General features: G+C 41.5%; 1 protein-coding gene across 10 annotated transcripts in view; it reads left to right on the top strand.

The window, feature by feature from the left end:
- Nucleotides 1-14,402, top strand: part of LOC117247121 (rho GTPase-activating protein 23-like) — a 92,214-nt gene that overhangs the window by 72,808 nt on the left and 5,004 nt on the right. For 7 of the 10 annotated variants that reach the window (XM_033611373.2, XM_078163179.1, XM_033611372.2 and 4 more), the window contains exons 5-17: nucleotides 1,138-1,216; nucleotides 1,296-1,356; nucleotides 2,496-3,945; nucleotides 5,232-5,396; nucleotides 7,135-7,243; nucleotides 7,694-7,733; nucleotides 7,868-8,005; nucleotides 10,651-10,959; nucleotides 11,045-11,106; nucleotides 11,435-11,541; nucleotides 12,663-12,775; nucleotides 13,779-13,931; nucleotides 14,134-14,212. In XM_033611373.2, the coding sequence (XP_033467264.2) occupies nucleotides 1,138-1,216; nucleotides 1,296-1,356; nucleotides 2,496-3,945; nucleotides 5,232-5,396; nucleotides 7,135-7,243; nucleotides 7,694-7,733; nucleotides 7,868-8,005; nucleotides 10,651-10,959; nucleotides 11,045-11,106; nucleotides 11,435-11,541; nucleotides 12,663-12,775; nucleotides 13,779-13,931; nucleotides 14,134-14,212 (2,865 nt within the window). The remainder of the gene's footprint in view (nucleotides 1-1,137; nucleotides 1,217-1,295; nucleotides 1,357-2,495; nucleotides 3,946-5,231; nucleotides 5,397-7,134; nucleotides 7,244-7,693; nucleotides 7,734-7,867; nucleotides 8,006-10,650; nucleotides 10,960-11,044; nucleotides 11,107-11,434; nucleotides 11,542-12,662; nucleotides 12,776-13,778; nucleotides 13,932-14,133; nucleotides 14,213-14,402) is intronic. The other 3 variants (XM_078163176.1, XM_033611371.2, XM_078163178.1) reach the window with 2 other exon arrangements.

A 14,402-nucleotide genomic window follows, 5' to 3' on the forward strand; every position in this document is an offset into this window, starting at 1 on the left:
GACATCACTGTTGTGGTTACAGGTGTAACAGAGCACACTTCTGCTCACATCCAGCCACAGATGGGTGATGCTGGCTGTGGTTAGAGGTAAAACAGGCTTGAAAGTTTCAATCAGAAAGGGCAGCAAAACACTGCCAAAGTTACTCTTAAAAGGTATTCTATGCTATGTCCGCTCTGCAGTTCGCCTCCGTAGCTTCTTCTTGGAAGTGTGCTGTTTACGGTGTGGCACCTGCTTGAGGTGTGAGAATGGTTAGAGGTAGTGTAAGAATATCAGGGTAAGTCAATCAGAGGCAAAGTAAGACAGGGCATGGCGTGTATGCTGTTGCCATCCTAATAAAAACAAATTTGTGCCCCAAACACGCAAAATAAGCAGAAAATAAGAAAATTCTGGCAGAGGGCAGATTCTTTCTAGAAACAGACATGGCCACACACCGCTAGTGGATCATGAGTGATTATGAGTGATTGAGAGGGATTACTCTGTTGTCTATAGAACATTTTTTAAGGAATATCTTGCATACTGTGTGCAGACTAAGGGTGTTCCTACACCTAAACTGTTTGGTTTGGTTAAAACAAACTCTGGTATGTTTACCCATTTAGTGTGTTTCTTTTATGCTGGTGTGAAAGCTTTCGAGCAGACTGGTGCAACCAGCCACAGGATTTTTTCTGATCAATCAGACAGTCTAAAGCAACTAAAACTGTGGTGTGTTGAGCTTGTATCCTACTCTGTGTACTAGCGTTGGGTACCGAAACCCGGTGCCCCTGTTTAAGTGTTTTGTATTCATTCATATTAATATATCTAAGTGTACTTTGAACTGTTACGGGTAATATAGTCAAGTTTAAACTTGACTTTGCAATAAAAAAAGACGTTCTTTCACATCGCTGATCATTCTTTTGTGCTTTTTATTGAAAAAGTACTGTTATAGAAGTAAGAAGATTTAGTGCGTTAAAATACAGAAGTGAACACAGCATTTAATGTTATTGTTCTGTGGAAAGCATCACTGAAGAGCCTCTGGTTCAATTGTGTCCCCCTGCTTCTAAAGCCAAAGCCTTTCCTGCAACACATACATAATTCCCCCCTCTTCTATGCATGTGTGTGTGTGTGTGTGTGTGTGTGTGTGTGTGTGTGTGTGTACTCCAGGGGACAGGCTGGTGAAGGTGAATGGGGAGAGCATCCTGGGGAAAACCTACTCTCAGGTGATCGCACTCATCCAAAACAGGTGGGTGTTGATAAACCTTATTATATGTTCCCCGTGACCTGTTATTTATTTTGTTAATATATTTTCTTTTTTTTTATAGTGAAAACATTCTGGAGCTCTCCATTATGCCCAAAGATGAGGATGTGTTGCAGTTGGTAAGTGTGAGTATTATCTTTCTTCTATTTTCTCTTCTTTCCTTCTTTTCACCTCGTCAGTGTGTTAAGTCTCAGCAGATAGCTAGGCTGTTTGCATAATAGCAGGGATTGTGTATTGCCACGGAAATTTGTTATTGTGCATGAGCAGATAGAATTGTACCGTTATCAGTCGACATACGACAAAATGAGTTTGAACAGATGGGTATCAAAGATTGCATGAAAGAAGGACAAACAATTAAAAACATGGATTTTAATGATTATTATTATTATTGTCATAATTACATTTAGAAATACAGTAAAATGGAAGGCAAAGCATAGAATAAAATAAATTAATGGCATTGTCTATTTAGATAGACAAGAAATACAGCAACATTACAGTGGAAGCCCCTGTCTGCCGATGTTATAAAACAAAGATCCCTAGTATTATTTAGTAGAATTTTTTATTTAACTTTTTTTTTTAATTAAATTATCATAAATTATTTAGTGTCTTAAAATCATGACTAAGTATTTTAAAATATTGACTAAGTATCTCAATATATGACTTAGTATCATAAATTATTTACTTAGTATCTTCAAATACTGACTAAGTATGTTAAAATAACGAGAAACTTTATTTAAAATAATGACTTGGTATCTGAAAATAGTGACACAGTATCCTGAAAGAAGGACTAAGTATTTAAAACAATGAAAAACTTTCCTTGCTTAAATCAATGAGAAACTTTATTTCAATTGACTTATTATCACAAATAACAATTTAGTGTCTTAAAATACTTAAGTATACTTAAACAAGACTCAATTCTTGTAAATACTTCTAATACTTTAATAAGACTCGGTATCTCAAAATAATGAGAAGTTTATTATTTTGACACAGGTCCTCAGTATAAACACAGGATCTTTTTTTCACCACACTGGCTGAAATTGGCTTCCATACAGTAATAAAGTGCCACAAATTTCCATAAAGGAAAAATAGTTTTAGTGTTGGTTGCATGATAAGGATCTAGGTTTTACAGAACAGAAGAAAAAAATATTGCTGCATGATGTATGTTGCATCTGCCTCACTCTGCCCTCTAGCTGTTCCCTTCATCTTTGTTCTTTTCTCTCTTCTCTCATGGTTTACACTGTGTCTTAACCCGTCTTGTCCTCAGGCGTACTCCCAGGATGCCTACCTGAAAGGCAATGAGCCATATTCAGGCGAGGCCCAGAACCTCCCTGCGCCGCCGCCTCTCTGTTACCCTTCTCCCAAGCCCAGCTCCACTGCCCCACAGCCCAGCCACAACCTCCACAGTCCCCTGGACAACTGGCAGTGCCGACCTGGCCCTGCCGCCTCTCCACTGGACAACCGCCCCCCTGCTGCTTCTACCCCCACCTCCGGCTGGCCCGGAGGTCCTGAGGATTCCAGTGGTCACTTTGCCCCGTCAGGGCGGCACAGAGGCCGCTCCTCTTCAGCCATCAGTGTGCTGGACTTTCACTTTGCTAACCACAATGCTGCCATCGCCTCTGCAACGCTGCCTCCACCACGGAAGAGCAGCCTGCCGGCCTCTGCCCGCACTCACGCCGATGCTCTCTGCCACCAGGCTCTGTCGGACTGGTACTACAGCCAAGCTGAAGCTGCAGAGCACATGTCCCCCCGCCACCGCAGTATATCTCAGGATTGTTTAGCAGAGCTGGGGCTGGGATTGGCCCTCGGCCCCGGACCCACACCTGCTTCCACAACCTCTGCTGAGCAACGCAGAAGAGAAACCCTCGTGTGCCACCACCAGGCAGCTGCTGCTTCCCATGATTCCTATTGGCTAGGGGGCTGGGGTGGTGTGTCAGGACCAGGAAGCAGGTCATGTTCAGAGAGCCTCCTGGCAGCATACGCAGAGTACGAGCATAACTATGGGCGTTCTGTGGAAACACTGGCACAAGCCTCTGCACTGGTGTCGCCACGCTATGAACACTCTGCACAAGCCTCCCAAATGGCAAAATTCAGAGAGCAGAAAGTTTCAACAGGGCATCAGCACAAAACCACAGTGATACCCCCCATCACAGCCTCCTCCACAGTGCCTCCTAGTGGCAGGCAGTCAGGTCAGCAGGTAGCTGAACCCCAAACAAGGCGAGTAAAAGATGAAGAGCTTGTGGGCTACAAAAGCTACAGCCCTTCTTTCTCTCGCAAAGCTGGCCACCTCCTCCAGCAGGCCCACTCCTTCAGAGAGCCCAGCTACAGCGGCCCTCACCTCAACTGGAGCCCCGGCAGCAGCGGCAGCCCTGCAGACAGTGAGGGGGGGATGGTACCCAGGCCACAGTCTACCCCCGCCCTGTCTGCATCAGAGGAGGAAAGAGCCCGACTGGGTGAGGACAGGGAGGTCATCTCCCCCATCACCCTGCATCAAGAGGTGGTCCTTAGGCAGAAGCCACCCTCTGGCCGCCGAACCCCTGTTCAGGCTGTTCGACATCCCCACTACACCACACCCGCGGAGTCACCAGAGCCCCCTGGTTTGGAACCCACACGAGGGACCCCCTCTCCTGTTGCTGGGGGGCCCGGCCCCAACCGCAGGGCTAATGGTAGCCTGGCACAGCATGCATACAACTCCCTGTCCTCTATTCCCTTCATAGGTTAGTGACCTTTTCTCTGTAGCAACAGCTCTGGCTATCAGAAGATGACACATCTTGTCAACACTGTAAAGAAATTGACCTCAAAAATGTCCTGATAATGCAGTGCAATATAATGCAAGTTTACATCAACTGGTTATAATATTAAAAGTGGTGTAAAATTCAAAAAGGTCTTTAAGAAGATGAGATAACATTACACCATCCCAGTGTTATGAATTGCTGAAATTTATGAAATTCATTAACAGGCACATTTTTGTATATTTGGAACTGTTATTATGTTGTCTGTTGCTACAGAGCTCTTAAATATATTTCACTTGATGTATGTGAGACTTAAGTTCTGTCTGTGTTTCTATCCTTTTCAACATTTTGTGTTTCTACCTGTCAGTGTGTGTCATATACATGTCAACATAATGCTTGTGCCCTCAGTACATTTAGTTTTTTGTGTGTTTAAATCTATGCTGATGAATGTTTTTGAGTTGTTACATGTCCAGTGTTTGTATACTGTAAATAAGCAACAGTAGATGGAGTTGAAGTTGTGGAAACATTTTGGAGAAACAGAGCTTCTCTGGGGTCAGAAATAATCTTAAACGTTCAGTCAGCAGGCCAGAGAACATAACTGTAGACTGAAGCTTGGTGTAAAAGGAAAAGAGTATGAGAGGAAAATTGTTGAGGCCGACAAACTGAAAATATACAGACTTGTTGATACTAGGTATACTATACTTTTTTATATTTTTTTCAGACAATACAAAAATCCGATAAATACGAGCTTCTAACATCCGATTCTGACGAAAGAACCGATAATGTCACATTTTTGTATTTTAAAAAGAAGTTTTAAACCTGTAGTTTATGCACACCTGAGGACAGGAAAGGCTAAGATGCAGTGACCAAAGATGGATGATTTAATATTCCAAAGCTCTGACCTTAACAAATCTAACTGACACCACTATTGTTTACACAGCAAAATGTTCTTCAAATGTTCATTTATTTTTTCCAGTTAAGTACATCATAAACTTCACAAAGAGTAATATACAGAGAGCAATTTGCCTTAGAATTCAAATTAAATTCTTTGACATAGTCTGTTCCTGCATTCAGGTTTGTCAGGTAGCTTATGTTCCCTGTGAAAAACTGGTTCTCCATCAAGGTTAATTCTGCCTCCAGAGTTGCTTCGCCTCACAGAGATGTTCTAACAACCTAAACACCACCTGTGGAAACTCTTAGCTTGTCTTGTCCTGTCAGTGTGTTTAATCATCTCTCATCCCTTGTTGCTCACCCGTGATGATGACTTGCAGATGAACCCACCAGTCCTAGTATTGACCTACAGGCCTGCTATGTACCAGCCCGCTCTGTTGTGTCCAGTTCCCAGGCCTCCACTATGGCCACCCTCACTTCCACCTGTGTCTCCCCCACCCTCTCCTCCATCTCCCCCTTTGTCCGACTTCGTTCTCAGGACTGCAGTGAGTCTCTCTCACCCACTCTAAATACTGGAAGGCTTCACAAGGCTAGGCCAATATACAGTATGTTCTCCAGTATGCTGGAACTGACATTGCCAAACATCACGGCCAATGTTTTTGAATCAAAATGACAAGCAGTTATGTAATGCCTTTATTTTGGCACACTGATATATTTGTCTAGCCTCAGCCTCAGACTCATCTTAAAGGAGTACAGTGACATTTGCAAATGAAGAATTCCCCTCGTTTTTTAGGGAAACAAAATCTGAACCCTAGAATTCATCTCTTTATAAGGAAGTATTTAAAGCCACTGTGTGTAGAATATGAAAATCTCTGACTTTGGCACTTTCTACTGGTATCTAAAAAACACAGTGACACACATAAGATATGGGCCACTCGTGCCAGAAGTATTTGTTACCACTCACTCAAACCACTGAATGTTTTCTTTTAATGAGATTCTACATTCTCCTTAATATAGACAAGTTTTTTTTTTATCAATTTGGTAGTGCAGATGGTTGTAAACACTATCAGTAATGCAAATCAGAGCTGGAAAAAATTCAGAATGCTTTGTTGTTGTAGTTGGGAGCACAGTAACCGCAGTTGTCCAAAAGGAAAATGACTAAAAGGGGACCTCTTATGCTCAATTTTGGGTTCATACTTTGGTTGGGCTTTTAGCAGAACATGTTTGCAGGCTTTAGTGACCAAAACACACTTTATATTCCTCATACTGTCTGTGATGGAACACGTGTATTCACCCTCTGTCTGTTTTAGCGCCTGTCTCTTTAAGCCCCCCTCTTGAAAAAGCCCAGTGTGCTCTTATTGGTCAGCGTCAAAATTGGGCAGAAATAACAACATTGGCAACCAAGATCACATGTCTCCTTGACGTTAACATGTATCTACATGTGTAGGCTACGTAATGTAAACACTGGCAGTGACATGCCTGGAGCAAATCACCATATAAAGAAATCCTTTATGAGCTGATGTCAGCTTGTCTCAAAATGTAGAAAAAAGTTTAGAAAAAGAGTATTAACACCATCTGAAGCCTAAGGTTTTTGCTCACAGGGATTACTTTTACATACAATTACCTCATTATTTGAAATTTTGGCCACATTTAATATGAACATGCGACATTGTAACATAACATATGACAGAAAATAAGCAAAACACAATAGGTCCCCTTTAAAGTAAATGTATTATTAAGTTTCAGCAAATTCTAGTCTTTAGTCTTTGTCTTGTAGCTTTAGTGTTTGCCATGCAACAGAAGAGAATTTTAAGATTTTATTTATGATTGCATGTTTTGCCCCCAAAACCCATCTTGGCTCATAGTTGATTGTCTTGTTATATGGCATCAAAATGATTTGAAAAATGCTACAATCATAAAAAAGTTTCAGAGTTAAAGGTGTTGTCCTCACAGTATGCTTAATACATTGGCAATACATTCTCTTAATTTTTATTTAAATGTGCCTGATAACAAAGGGACAGTGCATGCTGTTAGTATTGTAGGGTAAGATGTATCCAAAAATTTGAACTAAAAATCCAAATGTCATGGTATTCCTTTAATATGCAGTATGTACATGTTTAACCCCTTAATTCATCCGCCTGGCTAATGTTACTCTCACAACAAATCACTTCAGTCACTTATCTTGTTGTCATTTCACATGTCACTACCATACATTGCATATTGTTTTACCCTCTGTGTCTCCTCCTCCTCTTTCCCTGTCTTACTTGTCTTCTCTCCCTTCAGGCAGTATTAAAGGTCGCCGCTCCTCTTACCTGTTGGCCATCACCACTGAGAGATCCAAGTCCTGTGACGAGGGTCTTAACACCTTCAGGGAAGAAGGCCGAGTATTCTCGTAAGAACTCACAGCAGCATTCTTTACTAAAACAGGCCTATTAAAGTCCCAGAAATGAGTTTGTTTTGTTCCAGTAGTCTATATAGGAAATTCCCCAAAACTGACAAACATCAGTTACACTAAAGAAAGCTTTAATAATCAGAGTGGCACTTACAGTATTCATCATCTGTGATATGTACTATTAAGTTATTCCCATTAAAGAGTAAAGCTACATATTAAAAATTTTATTTGTATAATCTCTGTTCTACTTTGTGGAATTTTAACTGTTTTATATAGTATTTTGGTTTTGATTTATATTTACTATTTACTTGTAGTATGTATATTTCTCTTCTAAAGCTGCTCACCTGTGATTTCTGTAAAAAGAAAAAAAAAAACCAACTGTCCATAGCAACCCCTTTGAAACTCTTCAGAAGTGCTGCTTCTCTAACTTGTGTGCTTCCTCTTCCACAGCAAACTACCAAAAAGGGTCAAGAGCTTTTTCACCGATGGGGTGAGTGTTCAACACAGTTGTAATCATTAGACCCGACGATCCATGTACTTTATATTTCTATTATTTTCATATTCCAGCAACCAAGCAAACACCATCTAGTGTGCAGCCCATAACACCCATAAACTGTGTTTCAGTCTCTGGAGAGCCTGCGAGCCCAGGAGGAGGCCCGCTCCAAACGCCACTCCACCTCTGAACTGGGAACCATCACCTTCAGTGATGTTCGCAAGGAAGGCTGGCTGCACTACAAACAGATCCTCACAGAGAAGGGAAAGGTACAACACACTGCTTTTACACACTCCGAGAAAACTGATGCCTCCACAAACACTGTCACTTCACCTCTCAAGCTCTCCATCCTACTAAAGCACAGCTGCATTTTACAATAATAATGGCGGCAGATTTACTACGTGGAAATCATTGTAGTTTTATAAACACGGGTCATTGATTTCAGACAGAAGCAGATTTCTCATTTCTACTCAACAGCTGTCAATTTTCTTAGCCGAGCTATCAGGGCGACTTAATCACCTCTAGCTAGCTAAAGTTAGCTAATTAAGCTTCCTGAGATGATTAAAAACTCAGTCACAGTAATTTTATAATTATTTGTAAAATAGTCTTACATATACATTTGATGCCTACTTACATAATATCATGTTAGCTCAGTTTATGATGCAAAAACAGAGTAAAGGCTACAGTTTACAGATGCCAGGTAGATGTTACAGTAGTTCTGCTACACGGTTGGCACACAGAAGAATTTTGATTTCTGCAGTTTGACATTAGATGCCACTATATCCTACACACTGGACCTTTAAATGTATGCTATATTTAGAATATATTCACTGTTTTACATTGCCGTCATACAGCCCTTTCCGACGAGGATCGAAAGCATAAAGCCACAAGACTCTACTGACAAAAACAGTAATCTTACTTGGGAGAACACCGGAGTTGCCGGCCTACTGTTGTCTCGATTGGTTAGTATGTAAGATAAAGTGGAGCAATATTCCAAAGATAGCATACACTTAAACTGATATTGAGTTTCTCTGCCAGTAGATTGGGTTTATTAAAGTTGCTAGCAAGGTAACACAGTATGTAAATTAACACAGCAGAAATGTCAGATAGGTGGGACTATAAATTATACAGTACAGGCCAAAAGTTTGGACACACCTTCTCATTCAATGCGTTTTCTTTATTTTCATGACTATTTACATTGTAGATTCTCACTGAAGGCATCAAAACTATGAATGAACACATGTGGAGTTATGTACTTAACAAAAAAAGGTGAAATAACTGAAAACATGTTTTATATTCTAGTTTCTTCAAAATAGCCACCCTTTGCTCTGATTACTGCTTTGCACACTCTTGGCATTCTCTCCATGAGCTTCAAGAGGTAGTCACCTGAAATGGTTTTCCAACAGTCTTGAAGGAGTTCCCAGAGGTGTTTAGCACTTGTTGGCCCCTTTGCCTTCACTCTGCGGTCCAGCTCACCCCAAACCATCTCGATTGGGTTCAGGTCCGGTGACTGTGGAGGCCAGGTCATCTGCCGCAGCACTCCATCACTCTCCTTCTTGGTCAAATAGCCCTTACACAGCCTGGAGGTGTGTTTGGGGTCATTGTCCTGTTGAAAAATAAATGATCGTCCAACTAAACGCAAACCGGATGGGATGGCATGTCGCTGCAGGATGCTGTGGTAGCCATGCTGGTTCAGTGTGCCTTCAATTTTGAATAAATCCCCAACAGTGTCACCAGCAAAACACCCCCACACCATCACACCTCCTCCTCCATGCTTCACAGTGGGAACCAGGCATGTGGAATCCATCCGTTCACCTTTTCTGTGTCTCACAAAGACACGGCGGTTGGAACCAAAGATCTCAAATTTGGACTCATCAGACCAAAGCACAGATTTCCACTGGTCTAATGTCCATTCCTTGTGTTTCTTGGCCCAAACAAATCTCTTCTGCTTGTTGCCTCTCCTTAGCAGTGGTTTCCTAGCAGCTATTTGACCATGAAGGCCTGATTGGCGCAGTCTCCTCTTAACAGTTGTTCTAGAGATGGGTCTGCTGCTAGAACTCTGTGTGGCATTCATCTGGTCTCTGATCTGAGCTGCTGTTAACTTGCGATTTCTGAGGCTGGTGACTCGGATGAACTTATCCCCAGAAGCAGAGGTGACTCTTGGTCTTCCTTTCCTGGGTCGGTCCTCATGTGTGCCAGTTTCGTTGTAGCGCTTGATGGTTTTTGCGACTCCACTTGGGGACACATTTAAAGTTTTTGCAATTTTCCGGACTGACTGACCTTCATTTCTTAAAGTAATGATGGCCACTCGTTTTTCTTTAGTTAGCTGATTGGTTCTTGCCATAATATGAATTTTAACAGTTGTCCAATAGGGCTGTCGGCTGTGTATTAACCTGACTTCTGCACAACACAACTGATGGTCCCAACCCCATTGATAAAGCAAGAAATTCCACTAATTAACCCTGATAAGGCACACCTGTGAAGTGGAAACCATTTCAGGTGACTACCTCTTGAAGCTCATGGAGAGAATGCCAAGAGTGTGCAAAGCAGTAATCAGAGCAAAGGGTGGCTATTTTGAAGAAACTAGAATATAAAACATGTTTTCAGTTATTTCACCTTTTTTTGTTAAGTACATAACTCCACATGTGTTCATTCATAGTTTTGATGCCTTCAGTGAGAATCTACAATGTAAATAGTCATGAAAATAAAGAAAACGCATTGAATGAGAAGGTGTGTCCAAACTTTTGGCCTGTACTGTATATCTTGAAACGTTACAGTTAAAGTTGAAAAAGACAACAGAAATCAACAAATATGCCAATTTGACGTATTTCGGAAGTTGTTGTTTTTAGCATGACGTCACATTGATTTGGTCTTTTCAGTGTTGTGTTCTTGTTTCTATATGTCGTCATTGTAGAAAGTAGGGGGTGGCATGCGACCATGGAAGCGGGTCTTCTCCGTACTCCGTTTCCATTCGCTCTTCCTCTACAAGGACAAGCGAGAAGCCGTCCTTCACGGGGCAGGGGCGGGGCCCAGCCAAGACGAGCATCCTCCAATCAGCATCCGCGGCTGCCTGATCGACATCGCCTACAGTGAAACCAAGCGTAAGCACACCCTGAGGCTGACCACGCAAGATTTCTGCGAGTACCTGCTGCAGGCCGAGGACAGGGATGACATGCTGGCCTGGATCAAGGTCATCAGGGAGAACAGCAAGACCGACAACGAGGTTAGAGCGTCATACCCAGATAATGTTATGGAATTTACACAAACACACACATACTGAACTAATATGTAACCTCTATTTGCTCTAGGAGATTGGTTTCTCAAGACAAGCTCTCATCAACAAGAAGCTCAACGACTACAGAAAACACAGGTCAGCACGCTGGGTTATATTCAGCAGAAAGCCTTGATCACAACTGTCCCTTACCCTTTGTATAATTAGGAGTCACCATAGCTTTGGGCTCCAAGCCTGTCACAGACAGTAACTTTGAAGGCAGTTTCCAAAAACTAGAATAAACTAAGAATAAAAGTGTATGTCTCTTTTTTTTTACCATAAACCTGAGGTCATAATGAGATTTGTTAAAGGTATTAAGACCTGAGAGAGCCCTTTATTTACTGAAATCTTTACTAAACCTAACCTTCAAAAATAACCTCTAATCACAATTCGTTTTATCTTCACCTGTCTTTGTTTCTGGGAACAGTCTGACAGGTAGTAAGCCAGACTCGTCTCCTAGAGCCCATCGCATGATGCCTCCCTTCCTGCTGGCCAAGACTGACAACACCTCAGTGAACCGAGCCCCCAGAACCGGTGGGTACAAACATGACTCTGGCCTGTGTTCGCCAGTAAACAACAAATGATAACTGTAGGAAGGTAAACACACTGAGATTGGCATCTGACTCTTTAGCCATGCTAGCAGTGTGACTCGAAGAATGGAAAATGACGTCAAGATTTCATTTTGTCCGATACTTTGGTTTATGACCAAATACCTGCAAAACTAAATAGACTCCCTTCATACTATACATCATACTTTATATGATACATGTACTATTGGCAGAAATGGAATATAATATTCTTCACTATGTTTTTATTAGTGTCAAATGACCTGTAACAAAGAATTGAATTTTGGTTACCTCAGACTGAGCGGTTTATATCTACATATGGAGCGGGTCCTGTTCCACGGAGTCCGCCATGTTGTTTCAAAAAACAAAACAAACACTGGCTCTAGAAATGGCCATCCATGGCCATTGTAGTTCTCCTACACCAGGACTACTCAACTTGCTTTGCCTGAGGGCCAATTTTGCAAATGAGAGGGAGCCAGGGGCCAGTTTCTAGAATTTGAGGACATTTGGCTCTTAAGCAGGATTTATATTTTTGCACTGAATCAGTGCCATACCTATGTCATAGCCTGACGTGCACCTCTCCAGAAATGTAACTACACGTTGCAGCGTACAGTAAATGTACACTTTAAAAATGCCATTGATGGACAATAAAAATGTGTCCCAAAGTCACAGGGTTGCTAGTTTCTGATAAGTGAACTTACAACTATATAAGGGCAAAACTGGGATGTTGTTGTTAGAATACATGAAGGGTTTCAGTCTGTGTCCAGATTGGGGATACTCTGAGTTTACATTCAATGTCACCAAGAGGTCAAAATTTCAGTCCTCCTGTCCTCTTGCTTTGTACACAAGGCATCTTACACACTTACACGTCATTCAGTTAGCAAAACCAATATTCCCCAACACCTGTATTTGATTTAGGTGTGCTATAGAGCAGCCAGCACCATTGGCCAGTTATCAAACCGTCAATTTTTTGTGTCCGTATAAATTTATTTTTCCATGTGGATATAAATACCAAGTTTGAATGTGTGACCATGTGTGTGTGTGTGTGTGTGTGTGTGTGTGTGTGTGTGTGTGTGTGCACGCGTGCAGATGACAACAAGGCGCTGTGGGGCATCAACATCATGAAGAAGGCCAAGAAGACAGGCAGTCCGAAGGCTTTTGGTGTGCGACTGGAGGACTGTCAGCCTGCTGTCAACCATAAAGTAAGCCTACAGTGGTTTCTGATGAAAGATGAACAAATACACCAACAACATGATTCAGAGCATAAAAATAGCATGAATTCTACTTCTGTCTAAAAAAGTCATGTCATATGTAGACAAAAAGAGAACACTAACCACATAGTGGACACTTTACATCTAGAATATTGAATGATGAACTTTAAGAAGTGGAACAGCAGTCAGAACTGACTCTTTACTTATTTAAGTTAGCATTGGTTTCCAGTTAATATTGTGAGATTAATTCTTAGCTTATCATGGTGTCATTATTAGTTTTTAGTTTTTAACTTTAACTTTTTTAACTAGTGACATACGTATTTGGAAGATAAGCAGCAGTGTCCAAAATTCACTTTTTGACTCACTGGCCAAGAGGACTGGTAGATGAAAAAAATCCACTGGCCAAGCTCATTTTTTAATCTGCTAAAATAATAAATTGCCTTTTTGTCTCACATATACATTTGTTTTAGTACATTTCGTTAAAATAATAAGGTATTTTGTTGGATACAAACTTTAAGTAGGGGATGTTTAGAAGTGCATAAATACACATCAGTAGTCTGTGTGTGTCTTGAAACTCCGACACTGACAGGAGAGGAGCAGCAGAGCAGCGTACCCCTAAATAACACCAAAACGTGGTAGAGACTCTTAGCACAGTTTTTTTCATACATGACTGTTTTGGTATGAATACTTGCCAAAAGGAAAATCTACCCGCATTTGGCACTTGGCAGGTGTTAATTTTGGACCCTGATAAGCAGGGGCCTTTGTAGAAGCAATGTTGTCACATGCCTAAGGGTGTCATTTGAATGTTAGAATACAGCATCATCTCAGTGCTTTAAGTAGAATTGTGTCTGATTTGTTGGACTGGTATCCAGCCGCTTCAGTTTAAGTAGAATTTACAAACACCACACTTACTTTCCTCTTTCTGTTTTCCACCAATTTGCCCTTATTTTTTGTCTGCACCTCCCTCCCTCCATCTCTGTCCATTGCTTCACAGTTTGTCCCTCTGATCGTGGAGATGTGCTGTGGTGTGGTGGAGGAGACGGGTTTGGAATACACTGGCATCTACCGGGTGCCAGGGAACAACGCTATGGTGTCCAACCTGCAGGAGCATCTCAACAAAGGCATGGACATCAACACTGCTGAAGAGGTGTGCAGGATATGTGGCAAAAGGCTTACATATTTTATCACACAGAATTAAAGGTTTTTAAACCTATTAATGTGTCAGCTGGTGTCATACATAAGAGTATTTTTGTACCAAGAATCATTTTGTTAGATAAGGTGTGTCATTTTTTTTAATGCTGCACTGGAAATATTAACCCCTCTTAACTTAACCCTTTCTGTGTCCACAGAGATGGCAGGACCTGAATGTAATCAGTAGCCTGCTCAAATCGTTCTTCCGAAAACTGCCTGAGCCGCTGTTTACTGATGGTGCGTCCAGTCATTTGTTTATTGTGAAGTATAGCATGTTTCACAATGAATGTGTGTAGTATAGAATATAAAAGGTGGGATGCCACTGGATTATTTCCCCCTATTTCTGCCTGTTGTTTGCATGTGGAAATGATCATACAAATGCAGAAATGTTTAGCTTTCAGTAATATAGATATGCCTTCTCTGTCTG

The sequence above is a fragment of the Epinephelus lanceolatus genome, chromosome 21, assembly GCF_041903045.1.
Source record: "Epinephelus lanceolatus isolate andai-2023 chromosome 21, ASM4190304v1, whole genome shotgun sequence".
In the NCBI taxonomy this organism is placed as follows: Eukaryota; Metazoa; Chordata; class Actinopteri; order Perciformes; family Serranidae; genus Epinephelus; species Epinephelus lanceolatus.